Here is a 23,327-nt window from a genome sequence, read left to right on the forward strand (position 1 = left end):
ACTATGAAACTGTAAATGCAATTGAAGATGCTCCTGAAATTTTTTTATGATTTTGTGTTTAGAATATTAAAAAAAGAAACTTTAAAGTTGTTTTTCTCTTTTAACTTTTTTTGAAAAATTGTTTACAATTAATTGTCTGTGACAAACCAGAAAGGTACATCCTATTGTTCATATATTTATGCTTTGAACCATCAGAGTACATTTCCAGTCCTGTGGTAATGTGTTTCGGCAGGGTGGTGTACAGGTACTTTAGATGGTATTTGCTGGTTAATTTCTATTTTGTTATGTAGTAACAAAACCGTAGAGGACAGAAGTGATATATTATAAAATCATTTAATGCAGCTCACAGAGATTTAGAAATAAAACTGTAATAACCTTATTATAAAACTAAAAACAAACTTTGACGACGAACTTTTTATGTCGATAATTAGTGGCGTAAAAGGCAACGACAAATTCACACCAATTTGTACTGAATTTTAAACAATTTACTGTCGGTATCAAAAATGCTCCAACAATGGTTGTTTTTGGAAACAATTCAAGTATGGCGTGAGATTTAGATTAGATTACACCCTTTAAATGGTTTATGAATTGGTGTAAACTTGAAATAAAGTATTCCTTCACTATGTGTGTGAGATGTGTGTATAGAAAATAATGATGATTGCTTTCGATAATAATATGAAATGAACTGTTTTGTAGCTACCATTTGAAGGTCGAACATTTAATGGAAGTACAATGATAGGAACTGGTCTTACTCCAGAAGGTATTGAAACAAATGATATTGTATATGAACTTATGAATGAAATGGCATGGCGAATACAACCTGTTGATTTAGACAAATGGTAACATCATTCTTTATTTTCAAATCAATATTTTGCTTAAGATTCTTAACAACAGAAATGGTAAAAATTTTGCAAAAATGAATTAGAAGTTCATGATTTATTTATAAAGTGTACTTTTTTTAATTGTAAACATTAATAGACCATATGATCATATGGACTAATAAAAAGAAGTGTGAACTGAATATAGGATAGATCAGAACGTGCGGCCTTGAGACTGCATGTGGCTTTCGTGATTTTCTTGTTCGGCCTCTAGTTCTTGTATTAATTAATATTTAATGATATAAAATAAGACAATTTGGAAAAAAAATATACAATTTAGTAAAGCGTTGCTTTCTTTTAATCGTAACATTAATTAGAATGCAGTAGTGTTGCAGTTCTAGCAGTCTTTCATAGTTTGAAATTATTGTCATTCTGTCATACCTTTCAATTTGCCAACGTCCAACAATAGAAATTTTTCAGTTTTTCTCTTAGTTTTGGCCATGGCTCACCATTTGCAAATACACTAACCCTGTTGCCAGAGAAACCATCACGCAATAGACACCGTGAAGGTGGCTGATCTGAGAAACAGACAGTATTTACAAAATTTGTAAAGCTACAAATCGTTTGTTTTTGCCTCCTTTTACACTATTATAGGATGGGGCTGGGACGCTGTGGGTACCACCCGTAGGTTCAGCAAAAAGCTTTCATTTTGTTCTCATGGAATATAACATTTCTTTCAATTTGTTTTTGTAGGGTATCTAAACTGCTGTTTGTAGAAAATGCAACACCATGAAAGAATCATCAGAATCAAATGAAATTTAATGCAGAAACGACTTGTACTGATACAAATAAATGATGAAATTTTCAAAACAAAAGAAACAAATTAAGCGTCCGAAATCAGTATTTGGTGCAGCCACCACGCGCTGCAATAAGTGCTGCTATACGACGTGGCATGGAGTCAAACAGATGTTGAATATCTGCTTGAGGAAGAGAATTCCATATCGCTTGTATGCGCAACCAAAGTTCGTCTTTGGAAACTGCAGGACGCGGATCACGAGTGAGACGCCGACCAACCATATCCCACACGTGCTCAATAGGCGACATATCCGGCGAATAAGCAGGCCAAGGAAGAAGTTGCATGCGTTGTGCTGAACAGAAGTCTCTAACAGTCCGCGCAACATGTGGGCGTGCATTATCCTGCTGAAAGATAGCTCCAGGGATGCCTTGAAGGAAAGGAACGACTTCGGGCTGTAGCACTTCACGGACGTATCTGTTGCTATTGAGATTACCCTCAATTCGTATCAAATTGGATCGTCCATGATACGAAATCGCACCCCAGACCATAACTCCGGGTGTTCGACCACTATGTCGTTCAATAATACACTCAGGAAGGCAGCGTTGACCGGCATAACGTCTAACACGAACACGGCCATCATGGGTCCACAAATTGAAGCGTGATTCATCTGAAAAGACAACTTGGTGCCAATCAGCTCGCCAGTCTCTGTGCTCAAGAGCCCACTGCCGACGCAGCCGTCGATGATCCGCCGTGAGGGGAATCCTGTATAATGGCACCCTTGCACGCAATCCACGGCGCAGCAGACGACGACGAATTGACGAAGCCGACAATTGTACACCTGTAGCAGTAGACCAATGTGCTGCCAGCTGCCTGGAGGAAGCTGTGCGATCATTCACCGCCATGCGGAGCAGGTGTCGATCATCGCGCTCTGACGTCACCTTCTGTCGTCCAGTGCCTGTTTTTCGAGTTGTTCGGTGCTCGTCGGTCCACTGCTTCCAAACTCGCATTACTGTGGAACTGTTCCGCTGCATACGAGCTGCTATTGCGCGATAGGAAAATCCTCCTTCTCGAAGGCCGATTATCCTCCCTCGTTCAAACTCCGTAAGTTGCTTGAATTTCTTATTCTTCCGTCGTGGAGGCATACTCAGGTCTCACTAAACGTTTGCCACTAACAAATAATCATAGACTATTTTCAACGTCCCGCTACAGCACTTTATTTATACGCTTTCAGCATCAATTCAGAGGGCGCTGCGCGCGCCACGCACGCGCGATGGCTCTGAAACTTTATTAATTTGCATAATATCCTATAATTGACATTTGCTGCGAATTTCATTTGATTCTGATGATTCCTTCATGGTGTTGCATTTTCTACAAACAGCAGTTTATTTCACTGAGGAGCGAAAAACTTGTGAGCGCGCAGTACTGACTCTATTTCTTTTAAGCTGCTTTATTTTTTAATTTTTTAATTAAACAAATTGAGCACTCGCAAACATAAGTGCACACAACACAATACTCATTCTGACACTCTAGGAAAAGATCTGCACAATACGACCAATATTCTTTGCAAATATGTCTTTTGTTTGGGGACAGTTTTTCAATCGTTGCGAAATACAGTCTAATCCTACTGTAATGAACCCGGGAAATATACTCGGTTGTAGTAAAGGTTTTTAGATGTTGCAACCTGAACGATTGCTTTACTTCATACCCTTACAATGAGCAACTAAGAAATTGGTTGTTTATTTTTAAAGTAATCAAATTTCTTGTATGTACTCGTAAAAATAAATGTTTAAAAAAATATCTTTAATTATTATATTAAGCGTGATTCGACTGTTTTAAGATCTTTTTCAATAAAGAAATTAATTAGAATTAATGAATTTAACTTTTGAATACAAGAAGTAAAATTCATTTTCTATAGATTCAAAAACGTCTGTTGAATTTCATCCCCTTGTTGTCCAAGACTAAAACTTATGTACGTAAATGAGAGGTTTTCATACTCTATTAGTAAAAAATTTTGATTAAAAATGTTATTTATTTGCGTTATTATTATTATTTTTTTTTTTTACATAGGATCGAAAATTATGCTTTAAGACGTTATGGAGTGAATTCTTCTGAAGTTGTATTTGCAATGCAGTATCTAAAAGTATGTAAGTTTTTAAAAGTTATGTTTCTTTACTCCTTTTTGATTTCAATTAAACATCGACTGGTATCTAAAAATTTAAGGAACAATTTGTTTTCTGCACTTTAAAATAATTTAATTTTCTTTATTGCACTTTTTTTTTCTCTTGATATCATGAAAAGCGTATTAACTTTTGTTTACTGAATTTACCACATAGTTTTCTCATATTGATACTTTTCCACCTCTAAAAGTTAAAAACTTTTTCTTTAAAAAATTTAATGCTAAATCAAAACATTTTCAGTAATAAACCATTTAATTTTATTCATTTTTTATGAAAAACACGCAAATATCATGTTTAAAGGTAATTTGTTTTATTCAAAATAAAAAATATTACTGAAGTTCGTTGACACTGTAAAAAATTCCGGATCAAATTACAGTTAAAAAATTCCTAAGTGCCGGTAATTTATACCGTAAAATTTAACGAAATATGAAATCTGCTATAAAGTAGTTCTTACAGTAATGCTTACTTTAAGATCACCGAATCACCGTAGTACTCTAATTTATACTAATACTACTGCAAAGATTATGGTTTAAAATTTTAGAATTATTTTACTGATGTTGTACTCATGGTATTTTTACAGTAATTTCATACGGAAGTTTTTAAAATGTAAGTATTGATTTACGAAGAAATATTAATTTTGATGTCTTTGTTAGTAGAATTGCATTAGCATAATGAATATATTTTACGATGTCAAAGAAAGTTTTCTATTTAAATGGTAATATTTCTTGCTTGAACAATTCATAATTAAAATGTTTTTTTTTCAATCATTACAGTATCGTTCTTTCAGATTATGTCTTTTTTATGTTACGAAAATAATGGCTATTTAAAAAAATGCAAATGGTGTAAATAATTCAAATGTCAAAGCAATTAAATTAATCAAAACAATTCAATAGCTCTCGTAAAAATAAAGTTCATAAAAAGCTGTGAAGAGAGTATAGCTGTTAACAGTCTAGTTTTTAGAATTCATATAAGATATTCAATTAATCAAAGTCGGTTCAATATGAAGACGGCGAGAGATACCAGAAGATGTGTACGGTGAAATTTGAGATTTTGATTTAGATATATAAAAGGCTTCCGACTTTCTAAGAAGATAAAAATCTGTCAACTTTTATCGAAGAGGGAATTCCTCGATCAACGTAAATAATGACCTGGACTAGCGTCCTTTTGAATACAAGACGCTCCACGAAGTTTGCAAACGAATGTTTGAATGGTCTACCTCAGTGTTTCCCAAAGTGTGGTACGCGTACCCCCAGGGGTACGGGAACAGTTTAGTGGGGGTACGCGTTCTAATGCGAAATATCTTGCAACAAGCGAAAATTTCATTTAAAAACAAAGCTAGCCATGAAAATTTACGATTGCGTATTTTTCTTTTGGCTAGTTTTGTAAAGTTAACAGTTAATAATTAGTGGTGTCAACAGCCAGTTGTGATTTTTTACTTTTGTGCAATTTTTTTATAGTAAAAAATACATTCATTTTTTTATTAGTGGTACGCAGCGTTACGAAAAATTTAGAAAGGGTACACAAAAGTCATAAGTTTGGGAAACACTGGTCTACCTAATTGATGCAGGGAAAAACACCATAAAAATGAATACAAATATTATCAGAAGATATTTGCCACGTGAGGGTCATTCTTGACCACAAACTCAGGAGGTTTCGAGGCCTACGTGACTCGGGAACGATAATGAAAAAATACTGATAGATTTATTTCAACTTAGATTATAGAAAGCTTTATCTACTTAAATTGTTACTTGTGTTTCTGCCATAACAAAACAAAATATTGTACTTTTTTTATGGTAAGAAACTTAAATATATTGCTTCAGAATTAGTTCAGCTAATCAATTCAGGACTTATAAATTTGAAGAAAAAAACAAGTAAAAAAGTAAATGTTAATGAAATTGTTTTTAAATAAATTTATTTTTAGAAAAGTGTATATAACGCAACAGTTCCGTATAGAAACCATGGGAAATATATTTTGATCCGGCGCCCATCTTTAAAACTGAAACCCTATGTAAGTATATTTTAAATTTCTAGTTTGTTTTTATGGGCGATCGACTTTACATATAATTAAACGCCATTAGCATTAAACGCCAATTAAAACTCGAATATTGTAATATGACAAAACAATATGATCAACTACAGTCTAAGACATTTCTATAAAATTCGGAGAGTTTGACTGCACATTTATAAGGCCAGCATTCTTCTCTAAGGAAAAAAAAAATTCCTGTATCCGTAATTGTAACGAATTTCAGCAAAATTAGCAGATTTAACCATTAGTTTTTACGGTTAATATATAAAGTTCCTTTACACGATCCGGGCTTTTATATCTTTTTTCATGGTTGTTACAGCAACACAGGCTATGGTCACAAAGGTCCTGGATTTCAACCTTGTGTGCACCAAAGAACATCTGTCTTTGCGTTTCCTGATGACGACGAATAACAACCACGCAACACTCTCATTCCTCGGTAGAGGCCAACCCAACACTATTTTGCGTGGTTCCGCTGTTCGTCTTTATTCAGCACACAAAATGTCTGAATTTCAAACACTGTCAAGATCTGAACTGAAGTTAACTTTCTCGAGTATACCGTTAATTTATAATCATTGGCCTATATTTTACAAGAAAAATTGCAGCAAACTTGTAGTCAAAATAGAGTATAAATTTCCCGGTCACAGATCGTTGTAAACTATACCAATATATATATATATATATATATATATATATATATATATTTAATATTCCATTTTCTATTATTAATTACTAATACATTGATGAATTCTAACTATAACGTGTATATATATATATATATATATACACAAATTAACATGAAAAACATGAATAAAATAAAAATAAAAAACTAAATGGTAGAGAAACAAGAATGGTAAAGGCAAATAGTCGTTGTCAAGACACATCTAATTGCCATAAATAATGCGATATTTCTGAATAAAGAATAATTATCCTAAGATAAAAATTATTCTTTATATGTGTCGATATCGCAAAAACCTAATGTTGTAAAAAATCATGAAATAAAAGAAAAATGTAAAAGGAAATCAAACTTACCGGCATGAATTAAAACGCGGTTTAGGTTTAAAAGAACAATAATAAAACAGTTAACAAAAATCGCGAAGATGTAAAATATTGCTTATAGCTTGAATCGAATATAATAAATTTAAAAAAACATTTGATCGAAGAAGAAGAAAAAATGTTTAGGTAAAATATTAGTGCTGCCATCTATGAGAAACAATTAGTAAAAAGGTAATAAAATTGAAATAAAAATAAAAAAGTTTAACGGATTGAATAAATTAGCAGTCTTAAAAAAATAAAAAATCATTAATAGGGAAATTAATTTAAAAGTCAGTCTGTCAGGATAGAAAGCCGTTTATAGACTCATCCTTCATTCAAAAAATCTAACATAATTTTACAGAATACACATATCCATCTTTCATAGGGTGACTTATTTAAAAATCAGAGCCTGCATACAGGAATAGAAAACCGTTTATAGGTTTTATTCTTCATTCATACAACCTTACATAATTTTAAAGTATACACGTATCACCTGCATTCATTTGGGGTGGTTCTTTACGAACCAGAGCCCATTCCACTTATACAAAAATAAAAATAATTAAATAAATAAATAAACTGTTTATTATACTGGACAATTAAAATTAAATTAATTTTAAGAGGCTACAAATATTAAAAAGTAACTAAAAAATATTTAACTAATCCAGTATAAAAGGTCATACATCCAAACTATTCCGTCCAGTGGCTTTAGGAATAGTTTATCATAGTTAGTTCCTACCTTGAAAAAATCAGAGCTTATTCTTAAAACAGAAAAATTAAATAAAAATTAAAAATTAATGTACCAAGTTTATTAAGATTTTTTTAAAATAGAAATTAAGAAATGAACTAGGAAAATGGCTATTAATTAAATCGTTTTTATATATATCAGTATCTAATAAAAACTCGTTATAGTTAGAATTATTCCTGTAAAATCTATGAATTTGATTGGCAATAATATTGGAAAAAACCTTATTGGCTAAGTTAGAGTTGAAATCTATGCATTTTTTAACTGGAAATTTAAATTCATTTCTTTTGTCAAAAAGTTTAAATGTAATATTTTTATCTGCATTAATATTAAGAGTCAAATCTAAAAAATTTGCTGAAGAATTACTATTATTTGTTTTATTAAGAATTAATTCATTTGGATAAATATGTTTTGCTAGAATATCGAAATCATTAAAATTAATAACTAATAGATCATCAATGAATCTGAGAAAGAGAGAATCAATTGGAAGATTAACATGTGATTTTACAAATCTATATTCTTGTAGAAAAAGAAAAATATTGCAGATGTTAGTACTGAAATTATTTCCCATGGGAATACCATTAATTTGTTGAAAAAGGTGGTCATTGAAAAGAATATAATTGTTGTTAAGGTTAATATGTACTAGAAAGTGCCAGTTATCTTCATTAATAATATCACTGAGATTAAACATGCTATGAATTTGAAGAAGGTCATCATGAATTTTATTAGTTGGAAGGGAAGTATAAAGGTTTTCGAAATCAAAACAGTGAATTGAATCAACATTTTTTAAAGTTTTTAGTGTATTTAAAACCTGAATGCTATTTTTAATATTCCAATTTAAATAGTTATTATTTTTAGTAAGTTTATTAATTTTGTTATAAACTTTTTTAAGAATGTTCTCAAAGTAAATACCGATTTTTTTCATGTTACTATTAACGCCACTTGCAATAAACCTGAATTTGGTTGGAGTCTTATGGAATTTTGGATTGGCAAAAAGAAAAGGAAAATTGTTAATATTATTTGGTTTAATTTTAAGTCTTTTATAGATAGCATTAATTTTATTAATAATAATATCACTGTTGGTGTTCAGTTTTTTGTAGGTAATATTGCTATTAAGTTCATTGGAAAGAAGTTGTTTGTAAAAAAATTTTCAAATAATTGCAAAATTATTACTAGCTTTATCAACAGTGGTTATACAAAATTTATTTTGAATATTTTTAATATCTTGTCTTAAAACAGAGTTAAAAATTAAATCCTTTTGAAAAACTAATTTGTCCCTTTTAATATTGATTTTAAAATCTTTAATGATATTCTCTCTCCATTCAAAGAAACCTTCAATTGGGAAATTATGTTTATAAGATAATTTTAAAATAAAATCATCGAGATTTTTAATAAAAATGGAAATAACTTTGTTTTTAGAAGTTGGAAAAGATGGTCTAAATTTTGAACCTAAAGACATAAATTTTTTAATATTATCGTTGTCAATAATATCTAAATCCCCTGTAATAATGTGTTTATGGAAGTTATCAAAAAAAGGAGTATCTTTAAAATCATCACAATTACAAACATAGTTGAAATTATCTGTAGCTATATTCCTATAATTACAGATTAAATTTTTTAGACACTTAGTGTATCTGAAAGTTGGTTTGCAATTAAGTTGGATAGGAAGAAGGTTTTTATTTTTACCTATAATGGCATTAATGTTAAGATTATTAAAAATTTTATTGGTAAAATCTAAAACAAAATAATCTGGTTTGGGTAAATCCTTGTGCTTATAATTATTCTTAAACCTATATCTAGCTAGATCTTCAACTAAGTTTAAATATATATATATATATATATATATATATATATATATATATATATATATATATATATATATATATATATATATATATATATATATATATATATATATACACGTTATAGTTAGAATTCATCAATGTATTAGTAATTAATAATAGAAAATGGAATATTAAATAGAAACTAATATCTCTATTAAATAACTCATAATTCTGAGTTTACATCTAAATTATTGGTATAATATTAATAGTAATTTATTCAAAAATAAATAAATAAATAACTTGCATTTTTTAATCCGAAGAAACGAAAACCCATATTTTACATTTTTCTATTCAATCCGATAAGCCCGATTACCTAAATTCTAAATTACATTATAATACAGGGTGTTCCATAAAGATTCCCCTGTATGTATTTTTTCATCCTCATAAAAATAGGAAAATTAAAAAATTAGAAGAAAAAAGCATACAAATTGAGGGTTGCAAAATAATATTTAAGCAAAGAAAAAACACTTGAAATTTGAAGGTGTTTTCGAAAATTGCCTCCTCTCTATTTCTTCCAGCAATTAAACCTGTCTTGTTAATCATTATATCCAATACTGCGATTATTCAAATTTCTATGGCATTTTTTTCCTTGGTTAAAATCATTAGCTACCCCCTATGTGAATATTTTTTCGATTTTAATTTTTATCAGGATTCTGGTCACCACAAACTTATTGCTACAAGATTATTTAGTATTTACTGTTGTGTTAGGCATTCGATGATGGAAAATAAAACTATGAATTCGTAATCCTTATCACATGGTAACCAGCTTTAAAAACTCTTGTTATAATCTTGTTTTTATTTTTATTATTTTTGTATAAATAACATATACAAATAACAAATACCGTTTGATTAAAAATATTTTTCTTTTAAATCAACAGTTATATAATTTTTAACTGAATACGAAAATTTCTTCAAAAAAAAAAACGTACATATAGGTAAAAAAAATAATCCTTTATTTCTATTTTTTTAAAGATCTGGTATAATCCTGTAGATGTTTTTGATGCCTGGAGTTTATTTTTGAATGCTTCTGAGAATCATAAATTAAAGCAATCAAAGCTGTTTCAGTAAGTTTTTTCCTTGATTTTAATTATTCTCTTCTAATGCTTATTTTAAAATTTAATCTTTTCCAGGCATGATTTAGTTGATCTGACACGCCAATGCTTACAACTTTCAATGACAACAATGTACTCGAAAGTAGTTGCATCTTTTAGAGAACGGAAGATAGTAGATTATTTGTAAGTTTTATTTACTATTTTCTTCTTAAAAGCTCAGACAATATTTTTGACTGTCTAGTAACAGGAACTATTGTAAAATTTTTTCGATTCATACTTTAAATGAATGGGGGTTTTTTTATTCAAATTAAAATTTCAAATTTCGGACATAACGGAAGCAATGTAACAAAACATTCATAAAAAATTGCTTATAAATAAAAACAAGATTATAAAGTTTAAATAAGATGGGCATTTGGTAATACAAATGACAGTGTGTTTAAGAACAACTGAGTGCTTGTATACATGTCCAAAGAAGAAACCATTATTTTAATGCACGTAAATAGACAATTTTTAAGTGCTTTTACGAAATATTTTGCAACAACTTTCTAACACGTGAAGTATAGGCAAATCATCTAAATATAATAAGTCCTAAATTTCAATGAAAATAATTTCTATAGCTTTAATTTTATTTAATTAGAAAAGTACAAGTAGTGAATATTTAGCCCATATAACAATAGAAATCAAAATTAGAATTACTATTCCCACCTTTTGTCCTATCACAGCTGTTATTCTAAATGACATCACAAAGGTGACGTCACAAAAAGAGAAGACATCTAGAAACTATTGATATTAGTTTATATAAATACTACATCAAGTAAATACTAATTCAAGTAAATCAATTTTTAATTTTAAATCAAGGGGGAAAATTTTTTATTATTTGCGGAATTGTATAAAATAAATCGAAAATTTTAAAATTAATAATTCCGAAACTAATTAGAAATTTAGAAGAAGAAAAAAAAAATTTCTCTTCGGTCATGAGAATACGTGTTGCTAGAAGTTTTTGTTCTGGCACAAAAAAATATGCATTTTTTATTGCAGTTCAAAAGATCTTGGATAGGCTCTTAAGACCCAACCAAATTTAATAAATATAATATATATACTAGAAATGTTTTCTGTATCATTATCTGCGTAGTAATTTCTTTTTATTTAGCAGTTATTTTTGAACCAATGCTGTTTATTTTTATTAAAAAGTTTGGTCAGCATTTTAACGTTTCGATAAGCTGTATTAAGTATTATAGTCACACGTTAACGTAAGAATTCAGGGCTAAAGAGAATAGAAGGGCTGGTTCACTCCTTTGAAGTATCTCTCGCCGCGCCGATCCTCCGACGTCACTCTAGTGACGTCACTTTGGCGCAAAGCTCGCACTTTTACTTCAAGAACGGAGCGTTTGGCCTTACTAGCTCTAACTAATATTGGATCATTTCTTTTTTCGAGATATTCTAAGACATTTGTTATTTTCTATAATGACTTTCCTCAGTTTTTGCAGTGAATTTACAAGAATGTAAAACTACACTGGTTATCATAAATTAAGGAAAAATCACAAAAATAGCGATAACTCTTTCAAAAGTAAGCCAAACCGTGCAAAATTTGCATATGTTGTCCACTAAGAGTAGCTGAGTAAAATTGCAATATGCAAATTAGTGGCGCTGCACTCGGCTAACGTCATCTGCCTGGAGCATAAAAGTCCAAGTTTGAGAGAAAGCACACAAATTTTACTGTGATTGCGACATTGAAAATCTGAGATAGCCAATTCGTAATAATGACCTCTAGGCATCATTTGCCTGAAGAACTACGATGGAGAGCCATCGGGAGACTAGAGGCAGGGCAGAGTCAATCAGAAGTGGCCAGATGGCTAAATGTGAGTCCATCTGTGGTTCATAGACTTTGGAGGCAATTTCAAACCACAGATTCGGCATCTAGGAGGTTCAGTCAAGGACGGCCAACTGTTACGACCAGTGCCGATGACCGATATTTGACATTAAGTGCACGCAGGAATAGAACCGCTACTCCGACACATCTTAGATCCTCTCTTGCTGCAGCCACCGGAAGGTTGGTGTCAACGTCAACTGTGCGCAGAAGGCTCCACGAAGGTGGTCTGTATGCGAGACGACCAGCCATTTGCGTGCCGCTCACATCACGCCATAGGAGAGACCGTTTGCAGTGGGCCCGACAACATGTCCACTGGACGTCAGATCAATGGAGGCCTGTTCTCTTTACGGATGAGTCCAGGTTTAGTCTAGAAAGTGACAGTAGACGTTATTTGATATGGAGAGAACCTGGGACCCGTTATCATCCATCAAACATCCGTGAAAGAGATGCATACGGAAGAGGCAGTGTCTGTGTTTGGGGAGGCATATCCTTAGGAGGGCGCACATACCTCCATGTCTTTCCAAGGGGAACCGTGAATGCTCAGGTTTATCGAGACAACATCCTTGATGCTTATGTGCGCCCATATGCCGGGGCAATTGGTGATTGCTTCCTGTTACAGGACGATAATGCAAGACCACACAGAGCTCGCATTGTTGATGATTATCTTCAACAGGAAACAATTACTCGCATGGAGTGGCCAGCTCGATCCCCGGACTTGAATCCTATCGAGCACGTTTGGGATGCTCTAGGGAGGCGTGTATCTGCCATCAATCCGCCCCCTCAGACCCTTGCCACGCTTGCAACTGCTTTACAAGAGCAATGGCTCTCACTTCCTATTGAACTGATAGACCGCATAATTGAAAGCATCACACATCGCTGTTTGTGCTGTATTGCTTCTAGAGGCAATCATATTCCATATTAAAGGTACTTTTTCTATTGCAAACCGATACTTCCAATTTGTTTATTTTATACATGTGCTAATTTCTATACTACTATTAATGTCTGATAATTTCTTTTTATGTTGTTTAATACCTTACTATGTGTTGTATATTGTGGGTAAGTTTCATAAAATTCCATGTGTAATTTCTTGAGTTATCGCGATTTTTGTGAATTTTCCTTAATTTATGATAACCAGTGTATTATCGAAATGCCAGTTTGCGAGATTGCAACTTGCAAAAATTCTGATACAAAAACAAAAGGAAAATGTATAATTTTTCGCGTGTTCCCTAAAGTAAATGAACAACTATGTAAAGAATGGATTCCGAAATGACACAGTTAATATAAAACAGCAATACGTTTATTCTGTCGTAAAGAACTTTTATGAAAATTCATTATCTAAATAGAAACCGCCTCGTTACTTCATAAAGAAAGGCAGGTGAAAAGAACTAAAAAATGGATAAAGTCAAAGAAAATTAAAATGTAAATAAAAAGTATAAATAGAATATATAGTATTTAGTTGAAATTCTCCTAATTTCATAACATATTTATTAATGTAGTTATTCTAAATATTTATGATTTTTTTTAAAAATTATATTCTCTTCAATTTAAATGTCTATAAATTATATCATCATAAATTTAAATGTCTATAAACAATTGTAAAATTTCTAATTTCATTATGAATCTAAATTATTATTTTGTTTCAGTAATTAGCGTTTAGGGTTGATGTTTCCTAATGATTAAGTATGAACAAATTGCTATTAACGACATATTTTAAAATCAGGGATTCTAAATTTAACTTAACTTATCGTTATAAAAGAATATGTAGATAAAAAAAGTGTCGATATATGCCTTCATTTTTCTTAATAGTTAAAGTTAAAACTGAACTTTTTAAAATAAAGTATTTATCGTGTCATTTTCACCAACTAGCAAAACATTTTTATAAGTTTAAAAAGGTATTTTTTTTAATATAATAACCAAGAAAGTTTTTTTTTTTAACTATGTTTATGAACGGTAATAATGTGTTAATTACGTAAAATTTGAAGGCTAATAACCAGAAAAAGTCTAACTTATTTTTACAAAGAGAAAGATGGGAAGTTATCATATCTTTGCTTGCGATCTCCGAGATCTGTGGACACAGTGATGTCATGAGGAGGGAAATCGTAGCTTCAGTTCTAAGAGCGGAGTGAACTAGCCCTTCTATTCTCTTTAGCCCTGGTAAGAATTACCTATAAGAGGGGGGAAATCCAGGAAGTTTTGAAATAGTTGTTGCTGTATTCCCATCATTAGAGCTTGAAAGACTCCTTTTCTACTTATAAATCGGCATTATATGTAACTTTTTTCTGTTTCATTCACAGATTTGCTGAAATGCTCTCCAATTTTATGTTTTTATTATTAATTTAATCCAGGAATCCAGGAAACAAATCCAGGAATTTTTTTAACAAAATATGATAAGCCAAAATTCGACTAGAAATTTCTCAAATGGTATACCAATTTACTTAAGTTTTGGAATGACAGAAAATTAATAAGCATAAAAATATTTTCATATATTGAACAAAACAAAGAAATTATTTCCAAAAAAAAATTTGAAAATTCCACATTTTGTTTAAATTAAATAATAAATTCTTAATTGATCAAAACCAGAGAGCTTTTTTTAAATGAATGCTTACTTTATAAAAATATTAGTAAAACATGTTATTAAAAATTGCACTCAGCAAAAAAGGAAATAGTATTTATCACCGATTGCAAACACAGTTCGTTGATTTAAATCAGCTTGATTTTAAAAAAAATAATAAACTGTTATATACTTTTTTCTTATTTTATATATACTTTCTTATTTTATATACTTTCTTATTTTTTCTTTTATTATAATACTATTTTGACTGGAAAGTCATTAAACAATTAAAACTAGTTAATGATTTGAAATAAGAGGATTGTTCATTGAAAATACAAACGTTTATCCTAAAAATAAAGTAATAAAGTTTGAACTCACCTTCGCATTGTTGGATTATGAAAGCTTTTACTTTAGAAAACGATCCCTTCATTCTTGATCTTCATTTAAAATGGCGAACTTCCAACATAATGTCTTTCTTTTGACCAATGGGAAATCAGCGTATACTGGTACTTACTACATTTCTTGTTTGAAAACAGTTAATTCTGCGGAAAAACAGCATCTTCTAAAACACTATTCCAAAAGATGTTTTTTAACTGAATAAAATTGTTAAAATAAATTACTAAGTTTTTCTAGCAGTTAGAGAAGATACACCGTTAAAAACTGTTCAATTATTTTAGTATTAGTTTTTAAAGTATATGAGAACGTGACTGTAAAATTTCCTAATGCTGTTTTTTAAACTGAACTTCGTGGCTCAAAAGGAAAGAAACAACTTTTCACAGAATAAATTAAAAATTAACGAATCCATCAATAATAGCTTCATATCCAAATGTTCTTTAAACATTTTCTACAAATGTGTTCATATTGTTTCATTTAATAGTTTTGGAGTTATAAAAAAAAAAAGAAGAAGAAACACGCTCCACGAAATGTTTCTTTCTTTTTTTTTTTTTTTTCTGAAACAGTGGTGACAGTTATTTTTATTTTTGAATGTAACGGAATAATTGTCTCGACTTCTATCACTTTTTTACAGCATTAAAGGAAGATATTTTGTATACTACTGTGTTGCTTTGCGTTTTGCTAATAATTTTAAAAGTCATTTTTAAACTCCATAAAACTTTAATTCATGCAATAAGAAAAGTGTTTCTTACTTTAAAAGTGTTTGATATTTTATTCTAAGAGACAATCTAACAAGGGATAAAGAAAAATTTAAGATTTTTAAATTAAAATTTTTTGCTATTCAAAAGAAAGAAAATGTAAAATATCAGCTAACATATATCGTCAGTGACTCAAATATAACAAAAATGTAGTTCTCAGCGTAAAATATATGTTTCATGCCGACTCATTTAGAGTAATATTATTATATTAAATGTAAACATTATTTAAATACTAAAGGAAAAAAAATTCAAAAATGAGTCATTTTTAAAATATTTACTTGAAAAGCAAAAATAAATTTTCAATTGAATTAATAATAATATAACATTTATTTGGAATAGAATAGAATAGAATAACATTTATTTGGAATAGAATAGAATATAATAACATTTATTTGGAATATAATAGAATATAACAACATTTATTTGGAATAGAATAGAATGGAATAACATTTATTTGGAATAGAATAGAATAGAACAGAATAGAATAGAATAGCATTTATTTGGAAAATATAAATTGTTTAAATAATATGATAGTTTTTTTTAACATTAGAAAGAACGCAAGAGCAGTGTTAAATCTTTTTGATGAAATGGAAGAAATTTTGGCGTCGAATGAGCATTTTTTACTGGGCCGATGGCTGGAAAGTGCTAAAAAACTTGGAATAACACCTCTGGTAAGTTATTCATTTTAATAACTTATTTAAAGTATTAAATTGTCTTCGATGTTGAACTACATAAAGATATTTTAACACCATTCATGTTTACTGAAGAAATAAGCTACCATTTTTGGTGTTGAGATAAATTATAGTACACATAGTTACATTTCTATTTACTTTTTCAATTCTGTAGTTTTATATTTATTGTGTGTTTGTTAATTAGCAACACATATTTCCATGCACATTAGTACCAATTTTATAACTTCGCTGCAAAAACAATTTTTATGAAAAACAAGCATATTTTTAGTAATATATTTGGATAGATTCTTTCAAATAATTGTTATTTTGTGAATTTTACATAATATTTCGAGGGGTACCATAATATTCCGCACTACAGATCGATACTTAAAAATGTATTTCTAACGAAAATATAAAACTGTTAGAATTTTATTCCCAAAAACAAAACTGCTATCATGCATTAAATATTTCTAATGGCAGGCACTGAATTTGAATCATTGCCTATACTATGCCCGAATTGTTGCTCATTTCGCGTTACCCAGTGGGCACCTGTGAACCAAAGTCACGGAGGCGAGCAACATTGCCCACGCCACACTGCCACAAACCCGTTCATAGGGTGGGCCACATTCGCACATCATACACACACAACAGAGGACAGCACAAAGAGAGAGAGAAACATCCATGCCCAGAGCGGGATTCGAACCCGCAGCCTATGGCTTCGCAGTCAGGCACGCTAACCACTCGGCCACCAGGCCGGTGCATTAAATAATATAAAATTGATAAAATAACTATTGTTTGAAAGAATTAGTGCAAATATATACTAAAAATGCACATGGTTTTTAAACGGAAAGTATTTGCAATGAAGCAATGAAATTGATTCTAATGCACATGAAAATGTATGTTGTCAATAAATAAATACATAAATTACGAAAAAATTTGAAAAAAACTACAACAGTGAAAAAGTAAATAAAAAAATTTGACTACACGCACTCTTGCAAATTTTTGTTTATATTACAACACCAAAAATAGTGGTAACTGTTTTTTTTTTTTTTTTATTTTTTTTATTTTTTTTTTATTTTTACAGTGCGCTTCCTTCCCCCCCCCCTCCAAAAAATATTTAACGGACTACCTTGAATAATTTTTGATCTAACGACGATCGGATCATCACGCTCTAGGGCTCACTCTTAATGGTTTGAGGGGGGATCTCAAATATGCTAATTAATTAGTGCAGACGATAAAGTTACGAAATTCAGACACAAAAACGTACTCTTAATAAACATAGTTTTTTTTCCACCGGATTCCGACTTCTGACCCCCAAAATATAGGGGGTAGACGCAATCTGGGAAATATGGTTCCCCTAGTTTGATCAGAAGAGCGATCCAAAGTTCGGACCCATTAATGTTAAATTTGCTTTTAGCGTATTTTGCCATATCTCGAACTTTTTAAACGAATTGAAAAGATTTTGCACACAATTATGAAATTCGTTTGTTCAAAGATAATTCCAGGCAAAAAAAAAATTTTACTAAATATTTGCTATTTTTTATTATTTTGTTTAGTAAGAGTAAAAAAACATTTTGAATCGTAAGGGATACAATTTTTTACATAATTTTAAAGTATGTAATTTTGCATTCCATAATACAAAATATGAGCGAAATCGGTTTAATAGTTCCTGTAAAATCAAATTTTAAAAAAGTTGTACAGTTAAACTTTTTTGATTTCTCAGGAATTAATCAACCGATTTTACTAAAATTTTGTATTTTGCCATTTAAAATTGCATACTTTAAAATGACTTAAAAAATCGTATACCTTACAATTCAAAATTGTTTCAACTATTATTAAATCAAATAATAAAAAACAGTAAATATTTACTGAAGTATGTTTTTAGCATGTAATTATCTTTGGATAAACGAATTTCATAATTTTGCCCAAATTTTTTAATTCGTTAAAAAAGTTTTCGAGCTATGGCGGAATACGCAAAAAAATAAAATTAGCATGAGCCAAACTTTAGATCGCTCTCTTGACCAAACTATGGAGATCATATTTCCCAGATTGCGGCTACCTCTTATATTTTGGGGGTCTGAAATACGAATACGTTGGGAAAAAAACTACGTTTATTCAGAGGAAATACGTTTTTGTGTCTGATTTTGAAACTCAAAATATCGTCTGCACTAATTAATTAACATAATTGAGGTCACCCCCTCGAACCATTAAGGTTGATTCTTAAAACTTGATGATCCGATCATTATATCAAAAGTTATTCAGGGCTTTTCGGTCCACTGTACATTTTAAAAATTGTTGTTAAATTTAAATATCTAAAGTGAAAAAAGTTTACACCAAGTCAAATTTGTTTAAATCAAGTAAGAGATCCTCTTCTGCATCGCTATACAATGTCTACTGAAATAAAATATGCATATTTTTAGTTATGTAATAAGGATAATTATATTTTAATTTTTATATATCTGTAACAGTATTAAAAAATTTTTTTTATTTCATAGTTTAATTGAAAAATTGCAGTTATTTCAATTTGGAAAAAATAATTTAATATATAAATAGCTATTTGGAAATTTAAAATTGATTAAGATTGAGAATTATTGAAGATGATTTTGTTTTGCGGAATGTACGCATTACTAACATTATTTTATTACGTTATTTTTTTAATATAATTTATTAAAAAAACACAATCTTGCCAAATTCTAAATATAAATAGAGCCATTTGCTTGGATATCGATAATTTATTAAGGCGACACTTAACCAGAGATTCATAATGTATGTTGAAGTACTTATATTTCTTTTAAAGATATAAAAACAAGTTCACTGCCATTAGCTGTCCTTTTTGTTTTAGGAAAAAATACAGTATGAATACAATGCAAGGAATCAAATAACTTTATGGGGACCAGCAGGAGAAGTAAGTAATAATATTATGTTATATTTCCGTCAGAAAGTTCCTGAAAATGAGTTTCCAGATACGCTTTTTTTTCTTTTATCATTTCTAAAAAACTTTTTATTTCGTGGGAAACGAAATTTCTTTCAAACCATAAAAAAGAGAATTCTTGTAAATTAGTTTGATTAATATTATGTCGTGACATTAATATACCGACTTTAAACTCTATTTAATTTTTATCCTCTCTTTTTTTTAAACTTTACCCCACTTTGGAATTTTCTGCAGCACCTGCGTGTGATCTATATGCTGTCAAACTTAAAATTTCTGGATTCTAGAAATATATCAGCAGAATGTTAGTGGGAAAAGTCCATAAAAACACGGCGTGACATAATTTGCTCCGGTATGAGCAGCCGTTCTTTGTGAACAAAAGGGCAGAAAGAAGCTTTGCTATATAAAGAAGGATGCTAAAAAAGCACATCATTCTCGTTTGAGACGTCACAGAGTCAGAGTGTGTTGCGTCTGCTCTACGGCGGCGGAAAACAGATGTTTCATCCGCTATCCGCCCTTGATCATCGAGACAAGAGTTACGCCAGATCGGGAGCCACTATAGAATAACATTGAGGAAATGATCTAGAAAAGCCTGAAAGTAATGAGCGTAATGCTAAAAATTCCAGTAACGATCAACATAACAGTCATGTAAAACAATTGAGATGCAGATACATGTACGAGCATTATCTGATGATACTGCTGATACGGGAACAACATTGTCTGATAAAACTACAAAGATAGTAATGAACCGCTGGCGACAACGGCAGTGGACACTACAAAAATTCCTGAATCAAAAAAGGCTGCCTCCACTAACAGCCTCGAGACAGCTAATCAACATCACAACTCTGAGAAAGCGGAGATTCCTGAGATTCAGAGATACTGAGACTCAGATAAAAAAAACCAGTCCCCATACCCATAACCTGGTAGAAACCTTATCCCCACTGAAGCAAGATGCCTCCCCCGAAACCCAGGCGACGGTTGCAAGTCCCGCTCCTGAAACTACTTCAAAAGATCTTATCCCAGAAAGCATTTAACCTTACGAAAACTTTGAATCGGAATTTTCTTTTTATTGTGACGAAAATGTTTGTACTAAAAACCGTTTTTCAAATAAAGCAAAAACATTGCAGTTTACAACCTTTCATCCCAAAAGGATTAAAAATTATTTTTTAAAGCTTTTTTTTTAAAAAAAAAAGTATTGTCCATAATAACGTTTTAGCTGGCATCACACTAGCGATAGGATCAAATTGCATTGTCTATTAAAATTTTAAGACAAGATGGATTTTAGTTGAGGATACCCTGCGAAAAGAAACCTTATAATGACCTAGATTTAAGATTATTCTCACCCTGAGATTAGCTTTATTAAATGATTTTTTTCACGCTTGTAAACCCTAAGTCAACCTCGATTTAAAGTTATATTGAAGGTTGTTTTCCAAGGTTTTGGATGAAGGTAATGTGCGTCACAGATCTTGTTTTAAGGTTAGAAGGTTTACACGTAAACCGCATTAAAAACGTTTTTAGGTTTACATTGAAAGATTTTTTTTGAGTGGAAATAAACCTTGTTTTGCTATCTGGGTGTACAGCCCACCAGAGGAAAGATGAAGATCCTCATTCGAGGATTAGAAAGCCACTGCAGAATACAAGACCTGGAAGAGAAAAATCTTATCGAACTTGGACTTACTTAATTGAAAATCATCCAGCTCAGGAGGAGGTACGACCAGGAGTATAAGCTCTTCCCCCTCTTTCTCCTCAACCAATCAGAAACGAGATCAAATTGAAACATCTACAGCATCAAATTCCTACTCAAGACCCTAGTACAGATTGAGAGATTCTGTGTTGGACGCTTTGAAATCCAATGATGCTGGTACTAAAAGTTTGGGCACACATAACGAACCTGCATATCACCCGAACACGCCTGTATGAAATGTGCAGGAGCATTTTACTCTTACGCTTGAACAAAACAACCAAACGTGACTCCTATCTGTATGAACTACAGTGGTAACCATCCAGCCTGCTTCACTGGCTGCAGAGAAAGCGGGAGGAATTTAAGAAAAGGCAACGATAGAGCTTTCTTGATTCTGTTATAAGACTGCTAATCATCTTCAAAGATATGCAAGAACTTTTTCAAAATGAGGAGCTAGTGAAGATGCTAAAATCTCTTTTTGCCGATGTCAAAACATAGATGCCACTATAAGGACTTTCCTACATGCCAGTTGCAGCTCTGCTATGATCCCAGAATTTAGATTTTTATTTCACCGATTCTCAACGTCTATATTTGTCGTTCGTTACTTTTTGATCTCGAACTCAGATGAAGAAGTAAGTACCGAAAGGCGGACGCGTCATTCATCACTTTACATTCAAGCATTATTGTTAGAACGACACATTTCAACAACATGGTTTCTTAAAAACGTAAATGCAGCAATTTTTCTCAATATCTCGCCTACCCGCTTTTTGGCTTGCTGCTAAATAAAGTCCAACAATTAACTATATTCTTCATCTAATGTTTTAAAATATTTGTTTGGGGATTTTCTTTTTTTATCTTTTTCTAATCATTCTGATTAAAATCATGAATTTTTTAACCCTACGATTTTGTTCTTGATTTGTGATACCTGTACAAAGACCGCTGAAAGCTTCGGCAGATGGAAATTATAGCCCACTTTAAAAAGATAGGAAATTCTATTTGAAGTGCTCTGCACTGATAGAAAAAGTCATTCCAAGCCTGGTGTTCATTTTCGTTCTTTTCCTGTGATTTGACCATGTGCAACTTCCTAGATGACTTCAGTTCACTTTGTGTCTGATTTGTCTGGATGTAAGTACAATTTAAGTATGCAGTAATAAGGAACTAACCGTTTGTGTTCACCTCCAGTATCAGAATTTTTTCTGCTTCGTAAGGACTATATTACATTTTTGACGTCCGTGATGCAAGTGTGTTACAATTGCAGGTTAAATTTCTTTAGTTTCTTTTTTATGCATTTCCAATAATTGATCGTAATGAAATAATATTCAAACACTTCAAAAATGCATTGCTACCTCTTGCAAAATAGTTATTGTTGATACCAAGCTTGGTTTCGGCTATTTTTTTTCTTCGTTGCTTTTTTGGCTATTTTTTTTTTCATTTTGCGTAATGAACGTAGTTTTCGCTTTGTATTTGAACGTCTTGGTTGAATAGCGTTACATATTTGCGTAAAATAAAATTTGTTACAGCTGTTACTTTTTTTAATTTTCTCACAGTCCATTTAATCGACGACCACAACATTTTGGTCATGTCTCGCGGAGCTCTAACCAGCTATAATTCGAAATTACTATTTATCGCTATTGATTGTTATTGTTTTCGCATATATTGCCTTCGTCATAAATTCGTCGTAGCAGTCATAATTTCGTGACTGAATGAATATTCATTGTTTTGATTTGGATAAACATAACCATACCTAAATCACCAAACATTGGTAAATCAGATTGATAAATAATAAACTGCTGTTTGTAGAAAATGCAACACCATGAAGGAATCATCAGAATCAAATGAAATTCGCAACAAATGTCAATTATAGGATATTATGCAAATTAATAAAGTTTCAGAGCCATCGCGCGTGCGTGGCGCGCGCAGCGCCCTCTGAATTGATGCTGAAAGCGTATAAATAAAGTGCTGTAGCGGGACGTTGAAAATAGTCTAT

At 31.1% G+C, this 23,327-nt stretch overlaps 1 protein-coding gene across 4 annotated transcripts in view; it reads left to right on the forward strand.

The window, feature by feature from the left end:
• The window catches only part of Naglu (N-acetyl-alpha-glucosaminidase), an 86,805-nt gene that overhangs the window by 46,031 nt on the left and 17,447 nt on the right, over positions 1-23,327 (forward strand). For all 4 annotated transcript variants that reach the window (XR_011638300.2, XM_016069664.4, XM_087155029.1 and 1 more), the window contains 7 exons: positions 697-839; positions 3,682-3,754; positions 5,713-5,799; positions 10,408-10,499; positions 10,566-10,670; positions 16,610-16,730; positions 19,573-19,635. Coding sequence is in view for 3 of the 4 variants with exons in the window: in XM_016069664.4 (XP_015925150.3) it covers positions 697-839; positions 3,682-3,754; positions 5,713-5,799; positions 10,408-10,499; positions 10,566-10,670; positions 16,610-16,730; positions 19,573-19,635 (684 nt within the window). In the remaining variant the exon portion in view is untranslated. The remainder of the gene's footprint in view (positions 1-696; positions 840-3,681; positions 3,755-5,712; positions 5,800-10,407; positions 10,500-10,565; positions 10,671-16,609; positions 16,731-19,572; positions 19,636-23,327) is intronic.

The sequence above is a fragment of the Parasteatoda tepidariorum genome, chromosome 11 (assembly GCF_982258835.1).
Source record: "Parasteatoda tepidariorum strain Cologne lab strain chromosome 11, Ptep-v5.0, whole genome shotgun sequence".
NCBI classification, from domain to species: domain Eukaryota; kingdom Metazoa; phylum Arthropoda; class Arachnida; order Araneae; family Theridiidae; genus Parasteatoda; species Parasteatoda tepidariorum.